The 27911-nt window shown below is 40.6% G+C and overlaps 1 protein-coding gene across 2 annotated transcripts; it reads right to left on the bottom strand.

Annotated features, from left to right (window-relative positions):
* Positions 1-711: 711 nt before the first annotated feature.
* SMIM28 (small integral membrane protein 28) lies at positions 712-27283 on the bottom strand. Of its 2 annotated transcripts, XM_027631353.1 has the most exons (4): positions 10031-10279; positions 9597-9834; positions 8378-8618; positions 712-1959 (listed from the first exon to the last, which is right to left on the bottom strand). In XM_027631353.1, exons 3-4 carry the CDS (start codon positions 8486-8488, stop codon positions 1561-1563), a joined length of 510 nt encoding a protein of 169 aa, XP_027487154.1. In that variant the 5' UTR covers positions 8489-8618; positions 9597-9834; positions 10031-10279; the 3' UTR covers positions 712-1560. The 2 variants fall into 2 exon arrangements, with proteins under 2 accessions (XP_027487154.1, XP_027487149.1); XM_027631348.1 differs by lacking the exons at positions 9597-9834; positions 10031-10279 and adding an exon at positions 22577-27283.
* Between the last annotated feature and the right edge of the window lie 628 nt (positions 27284-27911).

Genomic DNA, 27911 nt, shown 5'->3' with positions numbered 1-27911 from the left:
CAGTTTGATAACCAAAATGGAACATTAGAAAAGGAATTATCTCAAATTGTAATTCAAGAAAACGATCCCATTTCTGAATTATAAAAGGCAGATTTTTTTTTTCTTGTTATTAGAGAAATGTATGAATGGCAACATCAGTTTTGACCTGGACTATTTGGTTACTGTGATTGTGTCACTGTTGATATAACATGAACTTTAAGTACCTTGCAGCTTGAAAGCGGCCTTTCTTCTGCTGTACAGCAGTGATTTTTTTCTTCTATTATTGTATTGTTGGGTTTGTTGGGTTTTTTAAGGAATGTAGTAAGTTCATAAAGCAGGACTGGCTGATACTGACACCTCCTGACAGTTGCTGAGATCATAGACTGCAGGTCAGGGCAGCCTTTGGATTTGTTAGTTACACCAAGACTGCACAGAGCTGTTACGATAGTTTCTTGCTTGCAGGTGTCAGCTATTCCATGACATTACTTTTGTCTGTGGCTTGCCAACATAACTTTGAGGCTGTCAGGATCTGTAGTAGCCACCTTCTGTAACAAGAGCATCTAACAATATAATGGAAATACTATCCTCCAAGAAAAATTAAAGATAGTCTAAAAGTATGCATGTGCAAACCCTCTGAGCCACTGCCACCAACACACTAGAATTAGCTTGACTTTGCCTTAGCGATGAAGGGGAAGGGATGATAATGCTGTTTTGAAATACAGACCAGATTTTTTTGGTGCATTTGAATTTATTAATTTTTCTTCAGCTTCTTTACACACTGCACCAAAAAAGTCACATGGTTTATTATTTTAGACTTGTAAATTGGAAAAGAAGTCAAGCAAGTAGTCTGGAACATTGGGACCTTGCAGACCTTGACAGGAAGCTTGCAGCAATAGTGTGAATGTGCTCTTGTATGGAGTCTTCCACACCCAGAACAATCAGATCTTCTCTGATTGTTCTCATTGTTCAACTGTGAGAAAAGACAGCCTGTATCCACAGTGCACATTAGAACCTTTGGAGACAGTTGCTGGAAATTTTGTATATATTATATATTTATTTACTTTCCTGAGAGTTGTTGTGATCATTCCAGAGCACTGCAGAATGATGATGTTAACACACACAGATGGAGAGACTAAGCTTGTCAAAGACTCAATTGAAAATAAACACATAGAAAAAACCTCCAAACTGAAATAGGCATGTGCTAAAAGCCCTTTTTGTGACAAGTGAATCTATAATATTATTGACATTTCTTTGTAGGTGATGTATGGCAGAGGAACAGCTTCTCAACTTTCCTTAAGTTTAATCCTTTCATGACATGTTTGTTAACTGGAATAATCCATGCTGCCAGTCTGGATCAGATTTGGTGCTATACCATGTGTAGACTTGCCACAAATGGAAGGTAGAGAGTCCTAGGACGAGGTGAAGAGACTCATTCCCTGTTACTTCAAGTTTCTTCCTGTATAAATTCATTGGTTTGGTGCCTCATTTGGAATCTTTTCACGAATTTTAAAGGCCATAGCAGTTCTACCCTTGTGCCTTGAGGGGGTTGCATGCTTCAGCTAAGGTGCTTCCATAGAAAGTTTATTTGGCGCTGCTGGTCTGCAGTGTGCTCTCTTCATAAGGAGGCACTGGGTCTGGAGAGAGCTCAATGTGAGCCTCTTCCATGGAAGTCTTCATGGTGGCCTCCTCATACGATGGAGGTAAACACACAGAGAGGAATGTGGCATCAGGGACCAGTGTGGAGTAGTGGAAACTCTGTTCACTGTTCCAGGGCAGTGCAGAAAGGAAATTGGACACATCATGTTCAGGCAGGGCCTCAGGAAGGTCAATGCTGAAGATCTGCCCCTGCTGAGTGGGGCGCTGGCAACGGCGGTACAGGAAGAGCAGCAGGAATGCCAGGAAGAGCATCATGGTGGCAGGCAATATGATGCACAGAAACGGTTCTATGTCGTCTTTGGTTGAACTTGTCTGTTGTCTGCTCTGTAATCAAAGCAAATAGGTAGTGTGTTGGATTCCTGGAGACCTCTTAATGAGAAAGCAAAAATGTTTTCTGTCCATCTCCCCCCTTATGCTCTAGCAGTTGCTTTTCCAAATTGCTTTCTGTCTGCATTAATGTCAATCAAACGATATGTTTTGCAGACTTCTGAATTGCCAAATTCTATTTGCTGGCTCATTAAAGCAAATCACAACTAGAGACAAAAGAAATAGAAAAGTTGGAAAGACTATTGGGTTTCTAGGAAACCCTGTATCCAATGGGAAAAAACCTGGAAGTGTATGTAATTTTGTTTGACATTGACATTTTATTGCTCTTGGATTATAGAGGGACCAGTCCACTTTGTGGGAGATTAGTCAAGCTTTTAAAATTTGTGAAAACAGTGAATTGCAGATGATCGAGGTGAAGCACCATCTAGTGTTGTTTCTTTGTATTTGAAAAACTGTTTAAAGAACAAATGTTATGACAACTAACCCACTCAAACAGGGCCCATTGCCTACAATACCTATTCTTTGGATTGTTCTAATCTTACAGGCCAGACACTGGCATGGTGTGTTAGTACAGCCTGGGCTGGGGTTCTTTCTTGAGCTTGTTCTGCCAGCTTTCCAAGAATCATTTTTCCCTGATTGAAACTGTGGAAAAAGAACTTCTTGTGTAAGAGTAATAACAGTTGTGACTGTTAACTGTCAACTTTTATTTTTTGACATGTAGCACAAAAGGCCTCTGTCCCACAGCTTTTGAATTGTTCTGTAATGTTAACTGGAGTCATTAGCTACTAAAAAAAACCCAACAAACAAAACCAACAAAACCATTTGTGCTCTTCTGTTGTATTAGCTTTAGTTTTAAAATTCAATGTATCTTTTTTTCAGTATGGCTCTATCTAGCTCTAACTTCTAATAAGTGGATCTCATTCAGAGTCCAGTCTAGAGAGGTAAGAAAACCGAAACCCTATAATGCTATTTATTATCAACTCATTCCCTTAGTAAGTTCCTGAAGAATGCTCTCAGATGGCTTTTTCACCTTTGTATGGTGAGACTCAACAGGTCAATAGATCAGATTTCATTTATTTTGAATGAAAGTACCTATTCAAGCTAGGAGAAATTGAGCGGTTCTTTTCTCAAAGCATTTGGAAGCAGGAATGCAAACTGGCTGTTTGCAGCAATGGCTTTGTGAAAAGGGCCAGTAACCCCAGTGCTCCCTTCTTAGTCTACAAAAACTTTCTGTGCTTATTCTTCCAGGAATTATAGTAATTCTTCCAGCTACAAAATCACACTGTAACCTCCATTCAACTGATTATCTACCAGGTATTTGTAACTTTTCTGCTTTGTTGTCCTGTTATGAAATTCTGCCTAAGAAAACCAAAGTAAATAGGTTTTGACTTCTAAAAAATAGCATAGGGGAGATTTCTGCCTTTTTTTTTCCCTAAGGTATTGTGGGTCTGAAGCCAAATCCAATCAAGTAATTTAAAAATATATTGAAACTTTTGTGGGTAAGCTATTAAACTTTTTTTTTTCCCCAGCTGTCTTTTTTCCCAAAAATGCATACTAAAGAACTCTTTTATATTTACTGATCATTTTTTATTAAAGAGCTTCTGGCAGTACAAGCTGTTGTCTTACCTGACTATTAAATGGGCTACAGGAAAGAGCAGAGTTGGAAGAAACTGTTCCCACTGTTCTTCTAATCCAGTCATTAAATAATCTTTTAAAAATGAGGGGATTTTTTTTTTAAGTTCGCTAATGCTTTTTTAGTGGGTCTTACGAGGGGCATAAAACAATTCCTGAGAAAATGAAAAGAAGCATTCAGTATTGTATTTGTGCATTGCTTATTTGGAAACTCACGGATACTGATGTGAACCGATACTCTTACAGTAAATATTTTGAAGAGTTGAGCTTGTATTGGACAGCATTATTCACAGTCAGTGAAGAACATATTTTTGAGATCCAAGTCTAAGTTTGGGGTTTAATTTGTAGGGAGCAGGCTTTCAGCCAGGTTAAGTGCTGTTCTTAGGATCTGTGAGTTGTACAGTAATCTGGTGGTTTGTGAGGACAGAGATTTGAGAGAGTGAGATTACCAGCTTTTTCTACATGAGATTAGTAAAAGGTATATAAAGCCCTGATTATCCTTTAAACTTGGTGCAGCTTCCCTATAAATTTCACTGAAAGGATATTCGTTTGTTAAATAGTGGTCAAGGACGGTGTATCCTTCATGTGCTGGTGGAAGCACAGACCTGTGTTATGGTTGCCTGATACATCCTAAGACATGGCCTCTTACAAACACCGGATTTCAGAGTCCGCTGTATGGCAGGGAGACACGGAAAGGATTGGTGGGTTGGATGTGTATTTGAAGCACAGGATGAGAGTTGATGTTTCTGAAGTGAGGAGCTGTGAACTCATTGGGGATGGACAGAGTGGAGAAGGGTACAGATCAGAATTGTGCAGCAGTGTGGAAGGAGAGCCTTGGCTTGTGAGAGCAAGATATAAAACTGTGGGGAGGAAAGCCAAAAGGGAACCAAGACTGAGGGCAGTAAGACTGAGTAGGACTGAGAGTAGAAATCTGAGGAACAACACTGTCGCTGCAGCAGTCCCATTCTTTTCAAATAAGAAGGAAAAAGGAAAGGGCTAGTGAAAAACTAGGAGGCAGGAGAAGGAAGGAAAAGGTTAAGCTCGATAGAAGGAATTAACAAATAGTCTTGAGTCTCAGGGAAATACATTGCTCCAAAGCCTTAACTGGAAGCCAGTGGTCTTGGGCCTTGTATACCCATCAAGGGAAATGTGTAAAATATATTATTGTTGGAGGGGAAGTTTGCATCTAATGGTAAAAAAATGGAAGTGAAACTATTTGTAGTATAAGCTAGCTCAGATGACCACAGTCTGTGAAGTAGGTACAAAAGGACAGCTTGGGATGTCAGTGGGTTACTGACCTAAAAGCCCTCCAAGAGTAATCTATAGCATTATTTCTAAAGTTGCAAAATCAAGCTCTCAAGGTTGAATAAATGCCAGCATTTTGGAAATCTATGATTCCTTAATTTGTTCTGCAATGCATATAATTTTTAATTACATTATTGTGTACAAAGTGCCTACTCAGGTTTGTGATAGATTGCTTAGGGAAGAAGACCACAATACCTCAGGGTACTGTGTTGCAGGATGTGTAGGGTATGTAGTGACTGAGTCAGAAGAGTGGGATGAGATCCCTGGGTCTGGTCTGCAGAAATTCTGCATCTGTATTGCTGCATCTGAAGGTGAAAGAGCAATGCCCTGAACCTGCAAGTACTTTGTTGCACTGAGGGATCTGGGCAAAAATTACATAGGTTATTATGAAACAGTTCATATCCTCTTGTACTCCCTGAAATTGTCAGGTGGTTGGACTAGATTTTCATTGCAGGTCCCTTCCAACTGAATTACTCCTGTTTTATCCTAATCTATTCAAAATAACTACTGAATAGATAGCAACCAGGCACTTTTGTAATGTGTGCAAAATGAGACATAATAAATTTGTTTTTTTGAAGAAGATGCAGTAAATAAGACCCTGAGCTGTATGCTGAGAAGGGGGGGGTGGGGGGTGTGGGGGGGTTAGCAGCAAGCTGAATGGCTAGTAATAAAGCGAATACCATGTCCTGTATAGTTGTGAAAGGATATTATGTTTTACTACAATCTGCAAAATAGTAGCATGTGAGGCAGGTAGGATTAAGTATTGGGCAATATGTTTTTTTCTGTATGCTGACAGATGACAGCAAGGACAAGTTTTCCTCAGTCTGTGTTTCAAAGGGTTCGTAGTTTTTTAAACACAGCTAGTGTTAAGCCTTTCCTGTCTGGGTTAAATATTTTGTAGGCTGCATAGTGTATTATTCGAGTTGAAATAGTTTTAAATAAGTTAATGCTGCCCTACAGATGCAGAGAACCTGAACAGGGAGTTATATATCCATTTTGATATTGTCTCCTGCCAAGCATTTTACATGGACTGCTCTTAGTTTGAGATGTAGTTCAAAAAGCTGATGAACTTCTTGTAGGTAAATCCATATATATTATCAAATGTATTGGGATACAATTGATCAGTATTAGTCCCTGTTTTTCTGTCATGGTTTTGTGCCCATTTCTGCAATGACTGACTAAGGGGCTAGTGAAGAATGTTGCACAGATCTTGACATAAAGGCTTGGAAAATCTTATGGGCATTAAAAAAAAATTACACCAAAACCAAAAATAATTTTAATACAATGAGTCAAAGGTCACTTAATAAAAAATAAATAATTACTTAGAAATTCCAAACTATAACTAAACTTCTAAACTGAACTAAAACTAACCTCTAAAACTAGAAAAGTAAGCACTGTGTGTAGGTAACAGGAATAGCTGCAAGAACTGGAAAATAAAATGATCTAAAAATCAATCTGAATCTTCATTAGTTGAAATGAAAGTAAACCAACTGCAGAACATATATGAAGTAAAATCCTCTACTGTTTAACACCTGAAAGTTTCCAAACCAGGCATATGAAGTGACTGAGGGCATTATTAGGCAGTGTTTTCCTGACTGGTTTGGTTGGATGCTGCTTCACTGGACATCAGTGTGCTCTGCTTGTGTCATCACAAGCAGCTATTGTCAGGTTTGTAATTGACAAAAATAAGGATCTGACTTCCACCATGAAATAAGTTACAGACACATAAATATAGGGAAAATATCCTGTATAAAATAGAGAAAGGCAGAAAAGGGCTTCAGAGTAAAAGCGATCATGTTTCTAAAAAGTTGTCTGTTTTCCCAGGACTGATTCTTAGGATAGTTTGGTCATTGTAGGCTCATGTTTATTCTCTTCCTTTCATTTATATATTTGTAGGAATTGAAGCAGAGGGTCAGTTTTCCCAAACACTGAGCACAGACTTAAGTAGTAAAGCCTTTCATTAGTAATCTGTCTGCCTATGTTTTTTTAACATGCTGAGCATGTACAGTTGCCAGCTTACAGATTATGTGACCCATATCAGCTAAGATGAGCTTTTACTCATGCCTGTTGATAGAGGAATAAAATGCAGAGTGGAGCTGAGTTGTGTGGTATATCCATGATGAGTAATGGAATGGGTTTGGAGCTGAACCATGTGTCTAGACAAAAGAGGGATACTACCTGGCTTGGGAGAGAATGACCTAATAAGGCCAAACATGAGTTTAAAGAAATCTTTGGTGTAAGGATAGAAAAGTAAAAGTTTATTTGCTTGCTGAAATTCCCACTGAAGTGATTGGTGCTAAGATTTATTATGTTGTTAATGATTTGCTGGAGTACTTAGAACTCTAATAAAATTACTTTTATTTAAATAGCCCATATTTATACTTATATCTTTTCAAGTTGAATCATGAAACCAATACTTCTGAAATGTTTAAGTGGATTTGGAACAAAGTCTGCTTTGAAGTCATTAGGCTGTGGTCCCCCCATAGGTGCTTTTCCAAGCTCCATCCTGCTTCTTAAAGCTGACTCATTATTGCTTGTAAAAAGCAAAAACATAAATCTGGCAAATAGAAAAACATTTTGATATGTTTTTGTATACATTAATAATGACACATAATTTAAAAGTGAGCCTAGATTTACACAGAATTTTCAAATACTTGTTGAAATGTGACTCTGGTGATGGTCTTTGTTTCCCAGTGTCAGATAAAACCAGTTTCGAGGTGTGAAGACATTACCATTGCTACTCTAATTCTGGCAATCTTACTAATGAGGTAGATTTTGTTAAAATTGCAGAGTTATTAAAGACTACTTTTTCTCCTGTTTTGACACCCACACACACTCCTATCCCCTTTTATTTTGCAACAGTACACTTCATATCTCAGCTAACTAGTCTGGCCAGTTCATTTGCTAATGCTACTTGACTCGGACATTTACTGAGGATGTACGTGCACCTTAAATTATTATTTTTGATCAGAGAAAACCTCTCACTGTATGCCAGACAAAGCCAGAAAGACAGGCTGTGTTTTCATCTCTGGGGGCTACTTCCCTCCCCCCACTCGCCTGCATGTGATCCTCTCTCACAGAAGTAATCAGCGCACAGCTTAGGGAACAAGAGTTCATTGCTGCCTGCTACTGACTCGCAACATCTGCAGAAAGGCTTCACAGGACCAGATCCAAAGCGTAAACATGCATTTAAGAGAAAGGAAATCAAGAAATAGCAAAATGCATTATGCTTAAAAGAAGTAATTAAACTTCCTTACCTGCCACTCCAAGAGAATTTTTCCATCTAACGTTTTTCTTTTCCCACAAATGTGTTTAAAACAACTTAACAGCAATAAATAAATGCTCCGACTCGGTGTAATTGAGCAGTACTGCTTTGACACATCCCAATACCCAGGTATTTACTCTGCAGTATACATGGACATACACACACATGCTAAGTCAAAGGACACGTCACAGAGATGAGCAGGGGGGTACAGACCTGAAGCTCTGTTTCCAGAAGTGGCCCACCAGGTTCACTGTTTAGCCAGTCATAGTTTCCCCTGTCAGCGTGTCCAAATTTTTTCAAGCTGCTGCCCAAGAGCCACCTCATGCTTTCATTAACCTGGTCTTCTGTCTTCGTGCCTCCACCTTGCTCCACTGCTTGCAACTGCGTCCCCGCCTCCCAGCCTCAACCCAGCCGGGCTGCTCTCAGCTAATGATCCCTCTTTAAATGATATCCCCTTTATAGTGGAAAAGACAAAAAGAAGTTACACACCCCCTCGTCGTCAGGAAGCCAAGCAAATAGATCTCAGAGCCTCTCTCCACTTCCAGCTCAATCTCTCTGGATTTGCTTCAGTGGCCTACATTACCAGCAAAGCTGGCATCAGGTATCTGGGAGCTGGGACTGATAGCGCTCTGATTGGAGCACTCCCTGCATTAGGATTATTAAAAGGGGAATTTGCATGTGAATCTGAGCCCACATGGTCGTGACTCTGTGTGGATAAATAATTCTCTATATTTAGTTGTCTAATAAACACTTTTTCAAAAAAAAATAAAATAAATAAAACCTGTGCTTCTATGCTGAGAGAGAAAGGGTAACTGAGGTTCCCCCCTCAGTTCCACAGCACAAGGAGGAACCACAATCCAGACAGATTTTTCCTCCCTGTTGCTGAAATATACTGTAAAGAGTGAGAGTGGTTTCTGAGTAGAGAGGCAAGGACACAGGGCTAAATGCTGTACTGAATTATTTAGCAGTGTTAGGATATAGATGTTAATGATAAATCCAGAGAGAGCACTCTTCCAGGAAAGCTTTGGTCATTGTTACAGTGTATGATTTCTTTCGGTAATAACGAGTTTTCGGTTCAGATAAATCAGGACTCGTTTACAGCTTTCTAGGATACTAGTTGTTAAATGGCAATTGTTTCCAGTGAGGAGACTTTGAACTCTTTATGCAGAAAAAAGCAACACAAACTCATTTCACTGATGTGTGGTAACTTCTGAGAGGACGAGTATTTAACCTGAGTTGCAAGTTAAATCAGGGTTTAACTCTTACTGAAAAGTTGGAGGTGTCTTTTTCTGCCTTGTGGGAGCAGAGAGAGAGGCTGTTAGTAACATCCTTTTCAACTGTGGTGCATTTTGCATGGTTTCTCAAAGCTAACCTGTTTGAGCAAAAGTTGTGTTTGGGACTGATGGTACAAATTTGGGGTTAGAATCTTCACCTCTTATTTCTTGCTTGAACTCTTTTTCATCAACTCTTCCTTTATCTCATGGCTCCCAGAAAATTGCAGGCCTGTTTGGTAGCAGCAGGCTCTGTTCCTCCCGCTCCAACAATGGCAATCCGTAGGCCAGTGCTTGCTGTTTCTGACAAGAGGACTGCGGAAGAAGCAGTTCCAAGGCTGGCTGTGATCCCTGTGTCTGCAGTGTGCAGGAGGGATTTACCCTGCATGTGAACCATGGCTGTGGGAGAGAGAGGTGATTGGTTGATAAATCTATCCAGTTTTGTTACCGATGTTGCCAGCTGAGCGGTGGATAGGGAGCAACAACGTTGGAAGAAGGGCTGATCTTGGTACTGAAGCAGCTGCATTGTTTGTTGGAAACTGACCCCCACTCTTGCTTCTGCTGAGAAGGTCTTGTGTGAAGCTAAAAAGCTCACCTCAGAAAAGCCTTTGCATGCTTGTGAGAAGACTCCTCCTTTCCGCAATGCCTCACTTCTCATGTTGGAGAGCACTTTCAGAGCTGATGAATGTTTTCAACTGCAACCAGGTCCAAGGGAGTTACGCTGTGAACTACGATGTCCACTGAGAAACTGGGTCCTAAATGTGGTTTAACAAGTCACACCAAGGTAGTGAAATGCTTCTGACTTGATGTCTCAACATCTTGGAAGCAAGAATGATGACCATCTTTCCCAAGCTGATGTTAAGAAAATAAATTCCTTAAGGAGTCCTGTGAGTGTGTAGCTTAAATCTATAATCTTAGGTGCAAGCAGGAAAAATTCATATACTGTCTTAATTAGGGTCTTAATGCAGCCCCTAAGATTATTAATGCTATTTTTAGAAACTCGCTATAAATTTGCTTTGGGACTGTGCATGAATAATGAGGAGAAGCAAAAAATTACATCTTCTTAAAGTGTAAACACCCTGTTTGGCATCCTTGGATTCTAGTTAGATGGATTTTAGCAAAAAAAAAAAAAAAAAGATGTGCACTTGTAAGACTCACTGACCTGATTTGCAAAGTGCTACTTTGGATTCTTGACCTCTCGAAAATGTTTAAGAAAGATTTAATTTTGTAGACCTGAGGCCAAATGGGAATTTGGGGAAATGCAGTGGCCTTTGTCATGCAGGTAATTAGAATATAAAATAGCGATTGTCTCTCTGGCTTTCTATATCATCAGTGGACCCAGCAGCAAGATTACTGAGAGTAATAGGATACTGTGTTTTTACTGCCAGTGGTCGGATGCCCATTTGACACACTACCTTTGTAGCGCAGATCTGCTCTTGTGTAGAACTGAAACAGTACCACCTGAGACTGGGTTTGTGATGGCAAATTTGTTGCAGATGTCTGCCAACCCAGTGGGGCACACATGACACTTACTTTTCCTTCTCACAAGGCATTCATAAATACCATTTCAGCTGGGGCATGCTGTAATGTGAAAGCTGCGGGGAGGAGGTTCATCCTTGGTTCCAAGCCTCATGACCAGATGTCAGGCTTGTCACTTTGAAGCGTGGTTCAGGTTGACCTTTGGACATCATCAGATCTTGACATGTTCAAAATGTCCTCCCCTCTCTCAGCACTGGTTTTGTTCTTTGAAATAGTTTAATTTAGCAATTGCACTGTCAAATAATCTGGAGAAAATAGCCAACATGGAATAGTACTACCTAGTTGGGTAAAGTTTGGTAAGGGTTTGTGAAACAATGACAATGTTTTTTAACTGAGGCAGTGTTCCTAGTATCACTTCCAGTGTCCTAGCAAGGGAGCAGGGAGAGACTTTCTGAGGAAGCCACTGCAGAAAATAGGCAGCTCCACTGTTCTCAGTTTGAAGCTCAAAGTGTTTGTCCTAAATAATTCATCACTCTGATTTGCTGAGATGTTCAAGGCTAGCAGTGCAAGTCTAGGCTGTATTGCCACTAATATTGGTAGGGAATAGAATATCCACAGTGCCGTAGATACCTTTCCTTTGCTGCTTTCCACAGGTGCTGGTGAAGCTTCCCTCCTTGAATGACTGCAGTGCTGTGAGAGAGGGTATGAGGGCTAACTGAATAATGCAAAACTAGAATTTCAGTGGATGAGGTGTTACCACTGTAAACTGTCCAGTGTTGTCAGGTGTAGATTCATTGGATGAAGTGGAGGAAGATGATGACTTTTGCCTAAAACCAGGTGGTAGGTGTGTCTATGTCCTTCAGGTAGGAATGGTGTGGGCTTCTGTCCATTACTTTTATTTGGGTAACTAAGCAATTCTCTTTTGTTCTTTTTTTGATAAACTTGTCATGATATTGAAATTTTGGCTTTACTTTTTTTTTGTTGATTATCAATATATTGTTTTTTTCAAAAAAAAAAGCACCTTCTGAAGTGCAATCTCATCTCCCCACCAAACTAAAACCACTGTCTCTTCAAAGGATAGATACAAGTTGGCATAGTCCTGCTGAGAAACAGTGTTCTGGAGATCAGTGTTTGCGGACAAGGTGCACATACTCACGGCCTGTGGAAATCAGAGACAGGAAGACTCCACTACAAAATGTGTGCATGCTGATGCTACCTTGGTGTAGGAGCAGCAGTGGCCATGGAAGCAGGAGGAGGTACTGCTGAGTTATTGACCCCAAATCTTCATCCTGCAGATAGGTAGCTGAAAGCAAAACCTTTAAAGACAGTACAAGGGACAGAGCTCAGGTTGCTGCAAGAGCAGGGTTACCTCCTGCAAATATCCCTTAAAGTCCTGTAAGTGTAATAACACTTGGAAAGCTCTATGGCCATAGCAGAGTGCTGGTGGCTGGGCAGCATCTATCTGACGATACTGTCTGGAGCTTGGGGTTATATTATTTTTTTTTTTTTGTAATTTCTGTCAATCTAGGTTTATTCCCCTTCATTTACAGTTGGTCATCCTTACCCTGAATACTTGTTTTCTCTTATTTAAGAGAAAAATCTACTACTCTATTTAAGAGTCCATGTCTACCAGTATGCACTGTACGGAATTTTGTTCCTATTTAGCCAAACTGTAGAAGTTCTTTGTTTGCTAGGGAGGGTGAGGGAGCTGGTGTTGTGGTTGGGGTTTTGGTGATTTGAGTTTTTTTCAGCTCATGTTGCCTTGTGCAACTACTTAGCCATCTTATTCGTACTTTGTAAACCTGTCAGGATGCTGGGACAGCGAATAACCTGCTGTGTAAGAGCACTGTCCAAAAGTGAGCAGTTATCTTTCAACTCAGACAACACCTGGTGGAGGGGGTCAGGTACTCAGTGGGATTGGCTGCTCCCCCTGAACTGTGTTGCAGGGACTGAAATACCTGATGTGAGGGCTTCCCCAGCATTGGGAGCCCAGTGTGTCCTGCAGCTGCTGCCTGGCTAACAGAGCCTGTCCCGCCCATGCTGGCAGCTGAAATCCACAATGTCTCTTTGGGCCTGGGTGATCTCTGTCAGCGTGCCTCTGAAGGACATTTTCTCTCTAGGAGACCACAGTGAGGACAAAGACCAGAAAACATAAATATTTTTAAAGTGGAAGGGGACTAACCTTGAAAAGCATGACACATTTTTTCATCACTGTCCTAAACCCTGTGTGTGCTTGTGTATTATTAAAATGTTAGGGAATTGATCTCAGCCTTAGTTTGTGTTTTGGGGAAATGGAAGTTGGGTTGTGGGTGGATTGTGGGTTTTCTTTTGAGGGAAATGGGAATTAAACATTTGGATATGCTATTTACTTTCAGGCTGAGATATGCTCATTTTATTTATTTGATCTTCCTGATGCTGTGAGACTCTCTCTTCTTTATGCAAATGTTTTGGGGTGTGAAAGTTGTGCTTCCATCCCTGGCAATGACCCTGTGCTATCAGAGTCAGTCAAAATTTTGTCATTGACAAAGGGGTAGATGTTAAGCTCTATATTTTGTCTTACCTGCTATAGCTAAATGGACTGTGGGCCGGTTTCCCACTGTGTTATATTACTTCTGTTCAATGTAAACAAAATCAAATGAAAGGCTTTTTTTTTTCCCCCTGTTTTAGTAAAGCTTAACTAAAAATGCGTTTATCTTGCATAAGGAATACACTGTGAAGATGGCCATGGCAGCTCAATTACCCTGGTATCTGAATTCCAGTTGCTTGAACATATAGGCAGGCTAATGGTGTGAGGTTCAACAAGGCCAAGTGCTGGGTCCTGCATTTTGGCCACAAAACTGCAAGCAGTACTATAAGCTGGGGACAGAGTGGCTGGAAAGCATCCAGGCAGAAAGGGACCTCGGGGTTCTGATTGACAGGAAGCTGAACATGAGCCAGCAGTGTGCCCAGGTGGCCAAGAAGGCCAATGGCATCCTGGCCTGGATCAGGAACAGTGTGGCCAACAGGTCCAGGGAAGTGATTCTTCTCCTGTACTCAGTGCTGGTGAGGCCACACCTGGAGTACTGTGTCCAGTTGTGGACCCCTCAGTTCAGGAAGGATATTGAGGTGCTGGAACAGGCCCGAAAAAGGGCAATGAGAGTGATGAAGGGACTTGAGCACAAGTCCTATGAGAAGAGGCTGAGGGAGCTGGAGTTGTTTACCCTGGAGAACAGGTGGCTCAGAGGAGATCTCATCACTCTCTACAACTACCTGAAAGGAGGCTGTAGCCAGGTGGGGATTGATCTCTTCTCCCAGGCAACCAGCAGTAGGACAAGAGGGAACAGTCTTAAGTTGCACTGTGGTAGGTTTAGGTTAGACATTAGGAAGAAGTTCTGTTCAGAGAGAGTGATTGGGCATTGGAATGGGCTGTCCAGGGAGGTGGCAGAGTCACCCACCATCCCTGAAGGTATTTAAGAAGAGACTAGATGTGGCACTTAGGGCCATGATCTGGTAGATGAGGTGATGTTCAGTCAAAGGTTGGACTCAATGATCTCAGATCTCTTTTCCAACCTGGGTGATTCTGTGATTCTGTAATTTATCCCAGCACTGTGATCTCCTGCTGTGGAGCCCATGGCATGGCTGTTTGGGTGCTCTGACTTCAGTCTTGAAGAAAAAACATTCTTGACTGATTCTGCTTCTCTGTGAGGGATCCTTGCTTTCAGGCTGTAACCTGCAAATGTCCACTGCTCCTCCAAGATATATAAAAGATTGTTTTTGCAACATGTGCTGACTCAAGGCTGTTATTTTCATCATAAATTAAAACTGAACTTTCTAGTATATTACCTAGCTAAACAAAATCAGGAATATATATATATATATATATATGCACAAAGAATAGGAACAAGAAAGAACCATTCAAAAATTATGCACCGTTTTACCATAACATTTGCAGATATGTTGCTGAATTCAATTTACTTCTGGATTATCACTGTTCTGCTTGGGAATCCTGAACTTGAACTGGAAAGTGGGCATGATCTACAGGTAGTAAGCAAGAGGAAGCAAAGGTTAGCTAGACACGAAGTAGGTGGGTGACCTCTCTTTTGTTCATTCTCAGAGTTGTAAGCTCTTGTCTTCCACAGCTATGTAATTTAACCTGAGTTTCATAGGAGTCTAGTGGTCCTGTCACCCTCTCCTTTCCCAAAATGCAGTTATAAGCAGTTTGCAGACAACTTGTCTGAGATAACAATGGAATCATAGAATCATTTAGGTTGGAAAAGACGTTTAAGATCATCAAGTCCAACTGGAAACCTAACACTGCTGATGTTACTAAAGACTGGAATTGCACATGGATTTAAGCACTTCCAGCATTTCTGAAGAGCCAGCTGACCACGTTATGCTTTTGGCTGCATTTGCTTTTAGAACTGTTTCCATAAGCTTAGTGAGAGATTAAATATTTTACTACTTCATAAGGACGATATTCCAAAAAGAAACAAAATTATTAGAAATGCTTCAGGTAATGGGAGTAAGGAAATAGAAAGGTACCAAGTGGGGATAAATGTCCGGTGCTGCTGGCATACCCAATGGGGGCAAAAGCTTCATGACAACAGGTAGCCAGAAGATGGGGAGGGAGAGAGAGAGAGGAGAGGAGAGGAGCTGTGAAGGGGTGTGTGACTGTGAAGAAAAGGCAGATGTTGCTATAAGGAGGAGAGCTTATCCCACAGTGTGGGAAAGCTTACATTTTCACAGTGTATAAAAATAAAGTCCCTGTCAGTAAAAAAATGTTAATTCCTTAGATATAACTGAGAAAACCCTCACTAACATTTCCTATAGAAAATACTCATTTGGTAGCAATTTAATATATATCCTCTTTTATGTTTCTTTTTAAATAAAGTTAATCTCATTCTAATAACAGCAATGCAACGTAATTTAAGTTAAACCACAAAAATTAGGCTGTACTATTTCTTGCTTTACAATAATAATAATAATAATAAAGAAATATTCTATATCTGTGATATTTTTACTCAATAATTGTCTACCAGAGGTGTAAAATCTGCCTGCATTTAAATACCAACTATGGACACCATTATAAATTGCAATATTTGTAGTATCTGCAATGATGACTGTATCTTTCTTTTTACAAGGCTTCAGGAAACAGAGCAGATGTGTGTGTTACCCTGACCTTAAAGAATGGCACATAGGTTTTTTTGTATTTTCTGTCCACACTTAGTTTCTTTTACTGTTTTTTTCCAGTAATGTTTGCCAATATAGGGAAGTAACCTTTAAGGAGAAATGTGAATGTGTGGTTAACCTTCAGCTGAGATTTTAAAAGTAAACTTTTAAGATTTATCTTATTGTTCAGTGTATTCGATGCTGCTCACCCTGGCTGTTGACCTTGTGTAATGCTGGGCAGGCTTTAGATAAGGACCTCACAAACTATCTGCAGTCTTGTGTTCAATTCTTTGTTCAAAGTGATACAATTTTCTGCTAGAATATTGTGAATCCCCGAATCAAATCTTGAGACCGTATCTAAATACAGCAGTCTCTGTGTCAGTGCTTGTTTCTAACAGTAGATTTTATACAAAAGCATGATCGTACCTTTATAGCCTGATTTGGTTAATACTATCTACTGGCAAAATCTATCCACTCTAGATTCCAAAGGAATTACTCTTTCTGACATTGTTGCTTAGAACCACTGTGGTTAAAAGAGCACTGTTGGAGAAGCAATAGCTCTTCTAGCTTCTAAAACTAGCTTACTTCTTCACCAGAGTGGAAAAAATGCATATTGACTTCTTAGTCCTTTGTCATCATTTTAAACCAGGTACAACCCCAGAGAAGAACTGTAGATGTTAACATAATCTCTCACATGTTATTGTCACTGATTACAGACTTAGAGAAGCCCAGGTATCTTTCCTGTCATTGACAATTAATCTGTAATTCTTCATTTGCCATTGCTAAAATGCTTGAAACATTTGAAAACCTGAGGAAACGCAGCTTTTGAAATACATTCCTTCCCTGAAACAGTCTTAGCAATAACAGAAAGAATGAGTGAATTGAAAGCTACCTGTATAAACTAAAACAACTGATGCAGGACATAGGCTCGTAGCAGGCTGCAGTTGCCCATATACATGTGACGAGAAGCGGTGTGACAAACTGGACCAAAGACACAGTAGTGGGGGAAACATTCAGGCTCTGTAAAAGGAGGGTTTAAAGGTTGGGGAAGCACTGCCAATTCCTCAAGTGGCCTCTTGGAGAGACAAGGGAGAAACCATAAGGAGAAAGCTGTAGTATGCTGGAAGTTAAGTAGCAGAGGTTATCCAGATCTCACTGACAGTCTGTAGCACAGATCAAGCAGGTTGTTTGCTCCTCCTTAACCCCAGTCCCTGGTTACATGCCCTCCCTGAAGCTGCAGGCTGTATCCATATGAGAACTGGGGCTATAAATCAGGATACATTTGTTCATTGTTTTACACAGTAGTCAGTGAAAGGCCAAGGAACACCTTTTGGCCCTTCAGGACAAGGAAGAAAATTATTCCTGTCCATGGACTTCTGAATCTATATGAAACTCCCTGAATTGAAGTGTGTATTATTTAACAGAGCATCAGCTGAGAGGCTTTAAGCAATTTTGTACTGTTTTGCTTGAAATAACACACATTTTGTGTACTGTTCCACTTCAGAGCTCATGTCCTGAAGCGGAATCTCCTGATTTGAATCTAAAGATTTTTACTTCAGACTCATGGAGAAGATGGACAACCTCCTGCAACCTGTAAGATAAAGTTTGCTAAAGAAATGAAATACATTAAGAAAATCTTGTATATGAAAGAGGCTTCAAATCTGCAGATGTGGCAAGATCTTTATTTTCTCAGGTATACTGGTTAATATTCAACTTGTCAGCAAAATGGCAGTCAAACCTAGATTTGAGAGTATGACCTTTCTTGTACAGAGGCAGGTCAACTAGCCTTAAATGCATGAGGCTTTATTAGCAGAGGTGGTGGCAGGGGTACCTGAAGGGGAAGAGAAAAGGGAAAACTTCTCCCCACCAGTGAGGTGAGAAATGAGGGACACCCAGGCCGGTGTCCTCCTCCTTGGGGTGTCCTCTTGGTGCAGCAAGTGGCATGTAACACTGCTGAGCGTGACCCACTGGGAGCTGCTCAAATGACCCATTGGTTGTTTTTGCTTATGATGCTGTTAGCATCAATTATGTCACACTTGATGTGGTGCCTGAGCTGCATGCTGATTGTTTGCTGTGCCTTGCTCATGTCTGTTATTGGGTACTGTCTGTTGGATAAATAAAACGCCATTACCCTCATAGGTGCAGAAGTTGCCTGCTAAAAACTGTGAGGGAAAGGCTGAAGAGCTCTTACAATGGAGCTGTAGACTGGAAACTAAGATGTCAGAAGGCAGACAGGAAAAAAGGGATGAGTTAAAGACGAAAGGCAGACATTTCTGATGTAAAAATAATTCAGAATTGACCAGTGTAAGGCCATAAGGACAAGAACACTTGGGACAACAGGGCAAAGGCACTACCACATTTTCCCTCACGCTAGGGAGATGAGAGCTTAAGGAGATGCAAGTGGAAAGTATGCTACAAGATTGGAAGTAAAAGGGTCTTGGTATTAGAAAAGATAAGGTACCATGCAACACCCTCCATAGAAAACCAAGGATGCTAAGGCTTTAAATGTGGCTTCTTAAAATGAGAGGCTTAACTTGGCAGTGGGGAGTGGCATTGCAAACAGATCATGAAAGAAATATGTTGTCTAAGGGATGTGTGAATGCTTGGAGGGGAATAATTGCACGTTAGGAATACCTGGACAGTGGAGCTGCTGAGAACCACAACTCAGTGTGGTTATAACTAACAGGCTAGATTTTCAGCTAGCACATGCAAACTGCAGCCCAAGAATGATGTACTGATATCAAGGTGTATAGAGCTATGTGATAGTGTCTTCTGTGAAAAGCTGACATTGAGGTGAGGGCTTGTACAAGAAGGGCCAAAACTGTAGCAAAACATAAAGACTCTGCTCTGGCACTTGGGCTGGTTGAATTGATGATCTGAACAGTTCTTCCAAGTGTGCAGTCTGTCACATCCTAAATTCAGGAGATTTTACTGTCATTTGAGAGAGTACTGAGAAAATATCCACTGCATTGAGAAAAGACTGAGTATTGAGAAAAGACTTGCTGCTGGATAGGTGGGAAGAGGGTGCCCCATGGTGCATTCCAATGCAGGCTGCATGGGCTGTATTGATGCTGCTGTGCAAAATGTTGCTCCTGTGTGAAGCTCCAGTGTTGCTCACAGTTGGACAGTGGTGAAAGCCTAGGGTCAGTTTGATTAAATGTGGATTTTCTTTTTAAAGAACAAGTAGATTTTGCTTGGGGCAGTGGAATACAAAGAGAATCAGCTGTGAGCAGAACGTCTGAGGCATGTCTGTTATTGGATACTGTCTGTTGGACAAATAAAGAGTTTTTAGATTCTGCTACAAGGTGGGGATCCTCCCATCCCGGTATATCCTCACACTCTCAATGTCAAGTGACTTGGTGTGTTACAGCAAGAGGAATTAGGGAGCTGCTGTGGGTCAATGTGGCCTGTATGGGTGAGCAGTTATAATGTGCCCAGGTTGTAGGGGCTGCACTAGACCTGACTGATTAAAGGCATTTATGTTATGATGTTGATCTTCATGGTTTAGGGTTTTTTAAACTTTATTTTACTCCGAACATTACTTTTTGCCATATGCAGGATGAAGCCTTCTTGAAAGCGATGAATGTCCAGCAAGCCTGGTTTGGTTTGAGTGTCTAAAAGAGACACTCTGTGATGTGTTTTGGCTCTTGTGCCTTGCCCCAGGCTCTTCTTTCTCATCCTGTTTTTCTTTAGCAGTGACTGCATGTCTATGCAGACCTGTGCGGTTGTCTAGAACAACATGGCTTACCCTATACACCTTCCCTTCCAACAGACACTTAATTGTGGTCATACTTCTTGTCCTAGTCTCAGCACAGCTCTGCCTAAAAGATTTTCAAACTTGTAAAAAAATTTTTCAAACTAGATTTAAATCTTCCTTTGTTTTGTTTTGTTTCATGGTTGACTTTGCAAACTAACAGTCTTTATTCTCTTGGGCTTGGGGCTGGTCACAAGAGCCTGCATTGAGATATTCAATTATTTAGTGTCCTTTTAAAAGAAAAGGTAATGTATGCAAGAGAGATACAAGATCTGCTCTGGTGCCCATCTCTGCAGCTGGGATTTTAAAAGAACATTTTTATCAAGGCCCTTGCATTTGTGGTGCCACCATAACAATTCTACCCAGAAATTGATTCCTGTGTTTTCTAAAGGGAAGATGAAATTATTTTTACAAGTGAGTATTATGAACCAAGAGCCTTGTCACCTTCCTCTCCTTAGATTAGTTACTGTAATACATTTTCAAAGCCATTTTTCCCTTTTCATTATGTTTGACATTATTGTTTCCCAAGCTTGAAGATTTGCCTGTTTCTGACCTCCTGGACAAAATTACTTACAGGGATAGATTTCAATATAGCATCTTAACCAGTTTTGTTTTGAACTCTTTCTCTCCCTGTAATCTCTGACACAAAGGAGAAACTGATTAGAAGTACAAAGCAGTCTGCCAGGGATGTAATGTAACATTAAAAAGCAGTAAATAATTTATAAGTACTACACAGTAAAGTATTCTAAATTAATCTTCACTGATTTTGTCTGACTGTGGTAGGGAATGAAGATGATGAGAGATATCCTCAGAAGTGGTCACACTAACCACAGTGAACAAAAATATTTCAGGTTGGGCATATTTCCTGAGAGCTGGCAACTCAGAAGTATTGCTTCTACTTTATGGATACAGATTTCCCAGTAATTACAGTGTAGATAAAGATACAAATCTCTTGCAAAAAGAAAACAGAACAAAAGACCAAACCAGATTTACTACAATGGATTTCTATTAGGAGTCAGGAATTTGCACATGCAACCTCACTAATTTGTTGGGTTTGAGTTTTTTCTTTTTTTTTTTTCTTCATGATAAGAGTAGGACCTAGCTGACCTGTGCTTACAACTAAATTGTTTTGATTTATTTGGGATTCTCTGGGTTTTGAAATCTGGATACTGACTGCATTGTTCTAGGACACTGTGTAAAGCATTTGGATAGAGTTCAATTTGTGTTTGTTTACGGTGATATTAGACGTTAAGAGGTTTATCCTGATGCTAACTTCTTTGCCAGAAGCTCCAAAATCAGAGATCACCCTGCATTTCACATAGCTCAGCAGACAGAACCCAGGCCTTGTTCTACTTCTTATTTTGAATTCTGCCACAGGTTTGCTCAGTGAACCAATTTAATAGTGAAATTTCACAGTGTACCTGTTTAGTCCCTTTTGGTTTTTTTATTTTCTTTTTTTTGTTTGTTTTTTAAATATTTCTTGACAGCTGGTTTCTTTGACAAATGTTGTTAACACTTCGCTCCTTGATAATAGAAGAAGACCTAGCTTCTTCTAGATAAGTACAAAGCAAGGTCACCCCTTCTATCACATATGGACCTCTTGCACCAGGAGCAGCAGAAGCCATGCTAGTCTGACCCCAACATTAAGTGGGAAGGCAGCTGGAAATTTGTACATGTAAGGAGTGAGTGGAATAGTGGAGCAGTACTCTCTGTATTTACCCTGTTGCTGTTTCACATTACTGAGTGGTGTTTAAGAAGAAATGAAAATCTTTCTAATGGGATCTAAATGAGACGTGTGAAGTAGCAGAAGGTAGTTTCCTGGAACGAAATTAGATCTGACAGTTAGGATTTAACACACTCTTGTTTTGCCAGAAGTGTGTAAGATTATTAAAGCATCACAACCTCATTTATTTGCTTTGTAATCTGCTCTTAACCTTCATGCTGATGAGGCTGTTACGTAACAGATATCGAAGGCCAGACCTTGTGTTGTTTCAGTGTATGGGAGCCTATGCCCAGAGAACCCAGTGAGGCCAGGAGAGAATGCTGGCTGCATTTTCACTCTTATGTGGCAAGCTTGCCTTTGGGCTGTGGAGAGCATCCCTGAGCACACAATGGTGTACCCTAAAGGTTATTGTATGATGCTATGTACTGTCACTGGAACACTCCCGCTTTCAGGAAGCCCTATTTGGGCAATTCTTTTGACAGGGGTACTGGCCAACCCATTCTCCTTCAGTACTTTTTGGTTGCATACCAAAGCATGTGTGGCTGCTGTGAAGGTGTTCACTGTTTTCATTAAGTATTTTCATTAAACAAAAGGTTTTTTGTCATCAGGAGCAATCACTGATTCAACTTTAATCAAAAGAGGGATTTAGGTGATGGGGAGAGCCCTTGCTGAACTTTTTAGCAAGATGAAACATTGCACTAACCATGCTGTTTGCATGCACCTGTAGGTTGGGAACACGTGTTGAGTGCTAGCTAAACTGACTGTGGTCAGGGAATGCCTAGCTTAAAAGTGCAAAAAAAGTTTGGCTCTGCATGAGAGCTCCAATGAACCCATCTCTAACAAAATCAAAGCCAGAAGTATTTTCCTCATTTTAATGGAGGGAGAAATGCTTCACCTGTTTAGATGCTTCAAAATTCTGCACGGTATCTACTTGGACCTTTAGCTGCCTCAGCAGCTTTATCCTTTTCCACCCTTACAAGCCCAGACTCTAGCTAGGAGTGCTGCAGGACTCATTTGTTACAGTGTTTAGATCTCACCTGCCATCAAAAAACCCCAGCAGTTCATAGTGACTAAATTCTGCAGGTCATCCATAAAAACAGCAGTCCCTGCTGGTACATACCACATATTTCAGGCCCTTTCTCAGTTCTGTTCCTTTCCTTTATCAGGAACTGTAAAATAATTTTTGTTAGACAAAACCAAAGCATAATTTATTTTGCATTTGAGTCTTTATTCTACAACACAAACAACATAAATAGTTTATACTTTTTGTTTTAAAATATTTCCATTTCAGAATTCAGTCAGAATAAAATATACAGAAAATACAATTTGCAAGCCAGCTGACAGTGACTGCCCGACCACTGGACACCCAAGGACCATACAAAGCTAGCGGCACAACAGGACGCAGCGGACATAGGAAGGTGTTTTTCTAAAGAAGAGCGGAAAGGTAGAGGGAGGAAACATGGATGAGACCAAGGAATTGCAGCTAGGTATCAAATTAGCAGAAGGTAAACCCCATGTAAGCACTTGCTTGACAAGGTGATTTATAGTCTCTCTTAAAAAATATTTTTGGCTCCTCCTGAATATACAGCTAGAGAGATTAAGTCCTGGGAATCATGTTTTGTGGTAAAATGCTTCCTGTGGCAGCCATCATCATGGAAATAAAATTTTATTTTTTTTAATTTTCAAACAGGAAAGGCTTAGATCTTTGGTGAAATGGAGTGTCCACTCCCTTTGGCTTGCCTTCAGTTCTGGTTGAAGGGCCCATAGAAGTATGTCTGCAGTCTCACAAATAATGACCAAAAGTGGGGAGAGAAAAGAGGCAGAGAACAGAAAGTAGGAGGAACTGAAAGAAGGTGCTTGCTACTGTCATTGTGTACTTTTCAATCTCTTGCTCCCATCTGCGCCAGCAAACAACACGCAGTACAGGGCTCTGTCACCACCATGCTCTGCCACTCCTCGCTGTTTCCCCTTTGGTATCGAATCCTGCCTTCCCCTGCAGAGTAGGTGGCTCAGGAGCCACAGCCTGCTTATGGAGGTGATATTTGTCCCTTGCTTTAACCTGTGTACCTGTGCCTCTCAGCTAGCTCAGTTCTCTCACTGCAGCTTGCTTCTTGTGAAAGCATGGCACTTCAGTGCAGCCCAGATGAACCAAATGCATGGATAGGAAACAGAGCCTTGGTGCTCCACGGTATTTAGATGAAATTTATGGAAGTACATAAACTACCTTTTGAAAAGTGGGATGTTGGGGTAAAAGGATTGAAATAGATCCTGTTGCCATGTTTCTTAACCAAAAATGCTTTCCATAAACCCTGATTCAATGTGGCAGTGGAGTCTATGCAAACCTCAACCTGTGATTTTGCCAAAAACTGGAATTTGAGGGATCTGGTTCCACAGGCAAGCTCAGTATTGCATTAATCCAGGATCATACAGTGCAGCTCCACTAATAACCACAGAATTAGGGCATTTCTTCTTCCCTCTGCTTTTAGTTTTCAGCTTCGAGACCTCTGACCACTAAGTGAAAAGACTGGTGCATACTTAGGCCATGTGTGTTTTCATTTTTTATTTTTAAATATCCAGCACTGCATGTTTGGCCAAATCTGTTTGTTTAGTATTATTAGTGTCACATATTAAGTATATGTTCTGAGGGGGATTAGTGGAAACAACAGAAAGAGGATATACGACTTCTTCCTTGCAGCCGTACAACTTCCTGGAGTTCCAGGTGTGTTGCTGGTGAGGGCCACTAAGAGACCCCTTAGTCATATCCCTATAGAAGCTCCACTTAAAATAGGGAGTTTCAGTGAAGAGGGATCACTAGCTGCCGGATGCTGTTATCTATATTGCATAAAAATCCAATATTTGTGCTTCTGTGCTATAGTAACTTGGTCCTTCTATACTTACAAAATACAGTTAGGGGTTTTTTTTTGTCATGTACACAGGTCTTTTCATAAATGACTGTAACTGGAGTAATAAGTAAGTAGCCTGCTTAAACATGGTCTTAGTACAAAAGAGGAAAAAAAAAAGAGAGCAATTCCCTTTTTTTGTGAATTAAAAACAATTTATCACTGAGAAATGGCATGTCTAGAACGGATTGCTAAAGGTGACAATAGCCAAACCACACGCTCAGTTTCTCAATTGGCTTCTACACAGATGAGGAGCTAGGTGAAAATAAAACACTTCCAGCTTGTTTGGGTCAGCCTCCTACTGGATCTGTGCAAAAGCAAAGGTTCCAATTTTGCAGAACCGGGATGCATGGGACTATGCGCTAGTTCCTGTGGATTGTTCAAGCAGGAGCTGTATAGGGGACAGCAGCAGAATGGGTGATGTGAGGAACTGTACAGGACTTACCCTTTCCTGAGAACTTGTAAACCCGTATGTAGAGACTAAAGGATTCAAGGACCGAGTCCTGAGTAGTAAAGATGTCTAGGTACTTAACTTCCATTGATTTTAACAGCTTTGGCACTCTGTACCTTTCTTCACAGGTTAGGCCCACATTCAAAGTGAAGGCAGCACATGGAGCTGGACCTCTTTACTTGCTAGTTTGTTTGCTGCTCGGTTTCATGCCAGTGCTGTGACAAGCTCTGAAGTGTCAATACCAACACTGAAATGCTGCTGTATCAAGTACAGATGATGATTACACACAGTAACGTAAGGTACTTAGAGGTGGGGGTTATATCTTTGGTGAGCGAGAATTTGTCAGTGAATTTAGGTTAATGTTTAGGTTTTAAAAAAAACTTGAAGCTCAACCTGAAAGGCAAAGCACCTTACAAGTCACAGGTGTAAACTGTGCTTGGCCTTGGCATGAGCCAGCCATAGTGCAGAGGACATGAATTTTTTATCTGTGATAAGGCAAAAAACTGTGTTGCCTGTGCTTGGAGTTGTACAAGAAAAGTTTTGCCTAAATCTTTTCCTAGTAATTCTTTCTAGATGCTAAATTAAGTCAGTTATTCTCACATGAGTGTTTATCCCCAGGAAAATATTAAATCCGTATCTTAACATCTTAAGGACATGAAAGCATGCTAACCAAAAGATAGTGGTGGTAATTCTGTGGCTGATGAATGTTTAGAAAATGTACCAGAGTAACTGCATTAACCAGTGCTGGTGTGATATAAGCACTTGGACAGCATGATAAACATATTACTAATGTGGATAGCTCTCTGTAAATCTGCTGAATGCTCAGAATATGACAGTGACTGGAGCTACAGGTATCTGTAGATACAGGCATCAATCATCTCATATGTCTGCATGTGTTCGCAGTACGGAATAAAGTGCAAACACATGCAATGGCCTGAGACCATGTAAGCTGGGGTCAAACCTTGCTTCTGGTATGTAAGAGAAGGATCACTTTCCTAATGAGTGCTCTGCTTTTGTTCGCTTTAAATATGTGCAGTGATGAGCTATTTCATGTGCTTAAAGGTAGTGGATGATGGACAACAGCAACTTTCTCTGTTAGTGGTTGCCTACAAGATTTGAAAACGAGTGTCCTTGCCTCTGCTCGCTGCAGTCACCCTGAGGAGGGCAGTGTGAATTAGGCAAAGGCAGCAGAGGTGCAGCTCTGGTACCTGAGAAGGATGTCAAGCCACCAGAGTAAAGCTGCCAAGATGCTGCTGTTAGCTCATGCATTAGGTTATAGAGCTATAAGTGAGGATTTGAATGGGTTATATGTGTGAAAAAGACTTACACGTGTGAATACAAGGGCTACTTTGTGCTACTGATTGAAGTGCTTCCCCACTCACAAGCAGAAAAGCTGCTGTAGCATGGACACATAGCTGGACATGACTGGGATGTTTGGGAATCCCCTCCTGAAGCTTATGACAGGCTGATGCCAGTCACCTTTTCCTGGGACTGTCCTGGCAGACTCCTCCTTTGGGCTGAAAGCTTGAGGTTGGAAGGTATCACACTGGCAGCCATGAGGCATGAAACAGATTGTACAAATCTATGAAATAGTGACTTCATGCGTTTATTGTTCTACTTCTTTGGGGCTTGCTGATGTCTATGGCTAAACTAGCAAAAAAATTGCTGAGAATCCAATGAACTAACTCAATTTTTTTATTTGTTTGTAATTTGAAGGTGCATCAGAAGGCTTCTACATCTCAGATTAATGGTTACTGAAGTGGCCCTGGGCTGCTCTCCTCACCTGCTTATCATTTAATACATAAAGAAAAGGAAGAGCAGCACATGCTGAATTTTGCTATGTAAAGCTTGCTGCTTCAAACCCCACACGCCTCCTTTTAAATCACGTTTCTGGAATTACTCAAAGTTACTCATGACCTCTTATGGAGGGGTATTAATAAGAAGAGGCACTGAGGGTGACAATGGGCACTTGGTGCACAATTTGAAGGACAACGTTTAAAACAGGGCAACAGCAGTATAGCAAATCTACTCCTCATTTTCCAGTATGGTAGTTGCAGTGTAAATAGTTGAAATTAAATTATATTTTAGGTCAAGATGGTGGCTAATCAGATAATACTAGGTTATACTGTTCATGACTTGAGAGAGGTGGTAGTGGTATTGTCACTCCTAGAGCTTTTTTTCTGTTTTGCAGAAGGATTTTGTATTGCAACCAGAACACATAACCACAGTGTTTCCCAGATACTAGGGTCTCTTCTGTAGTCCTGGGTGATTTCACCAGTATTGCTGCCAATTTTAGTACCCCAACGTAATTTAGGGATTTTATTTAGTTTTAGATCAGTACCACAAGGATCTGCATCCATTCAATGCATTTATAATGAAAACCTGTTTTCATTATAAATGCATTATAATGAAATTTATAATGAAAACCTGGGTTTCTTTAAATAATCAAAACCTGTTTTGCATATGGTTTTTTATTCTGATTTCTGTTGTTGCCTAACTAATGTACTGCTGTAAAACCAGTTCTATATAGATGCCCAGTAAAAACTTGCACAAAAAATATAACCACTCTTTTACTCTACCTAAAGATGTATAAGAAGGACATGGCAACAGAACTCAAACTGTGCTACAACTCTCCCAGATACCAAAGGCTAATCTAACCTGTCCCCAAGGAAGTATTTAAACTGTTGGGAGAAAACTGACAATTGAAAAAATTGTTGGTCATTTATAAATTCAGTTTAGGTGGTAGGAAAGAGTTGTTTTTATGGAACTTTTATGTCCTTTAAACAGTTTAGCAAAGAGAAGTTTCGAAAGAAAGGGAAACAGCATGACTGACACTACAGAAATTTATGGGACAAATATTCCCTGCACAAGTCTAACAGGTGACAAATGGAAAGTAGGCAACAGAGGGAAAAGGCAGGAGGATAGTGGCAGACTCTTTGTAAACACAGCAGCTTGGGTGATGGCTGTTCAGTGAAGCCTCTTGGCTCCCTCGGGTTTTCTAGGTTTAAGATGCTAAAAGCA

Source organism: Corapipo altera, unplaced genomic scaffold (genome assembly GCF_003945725.1).
Source record: "Corapipo altera isolate COAL_440 unplaced genomic scaffold, ASM394572v1 2b, whole genome shotgun sequence".
In the NCBI taxonomy this organism is placed as follows: domain Eukaryota; kingdom Metazoa; phylum Chordata; class Aves; order Passeriformes; family Pipridae; genus Corapipo; species Corapipo altera.
This window is presented reverse-complemented; position numbering and strand designations above follow the sequence as displayed.

Bases quoted from the DNA above. Each gene is read 5' to 3' on its own strand.
- SMIM28 (XM_027631348.1), bottom strand. From the start codon at position 8,488: ATGAGGTGGCTCTTGGGCAGCAGCTTGAAAAAATTTGGACACGCTGAC. The intron at 1,960-8,377 runs GTCTGTACCCCC...CTTTGATTACAG, and splicing joins TTCTGGAAACAGAGCTTCAG to AGCAGACAACAGACAAGTTC.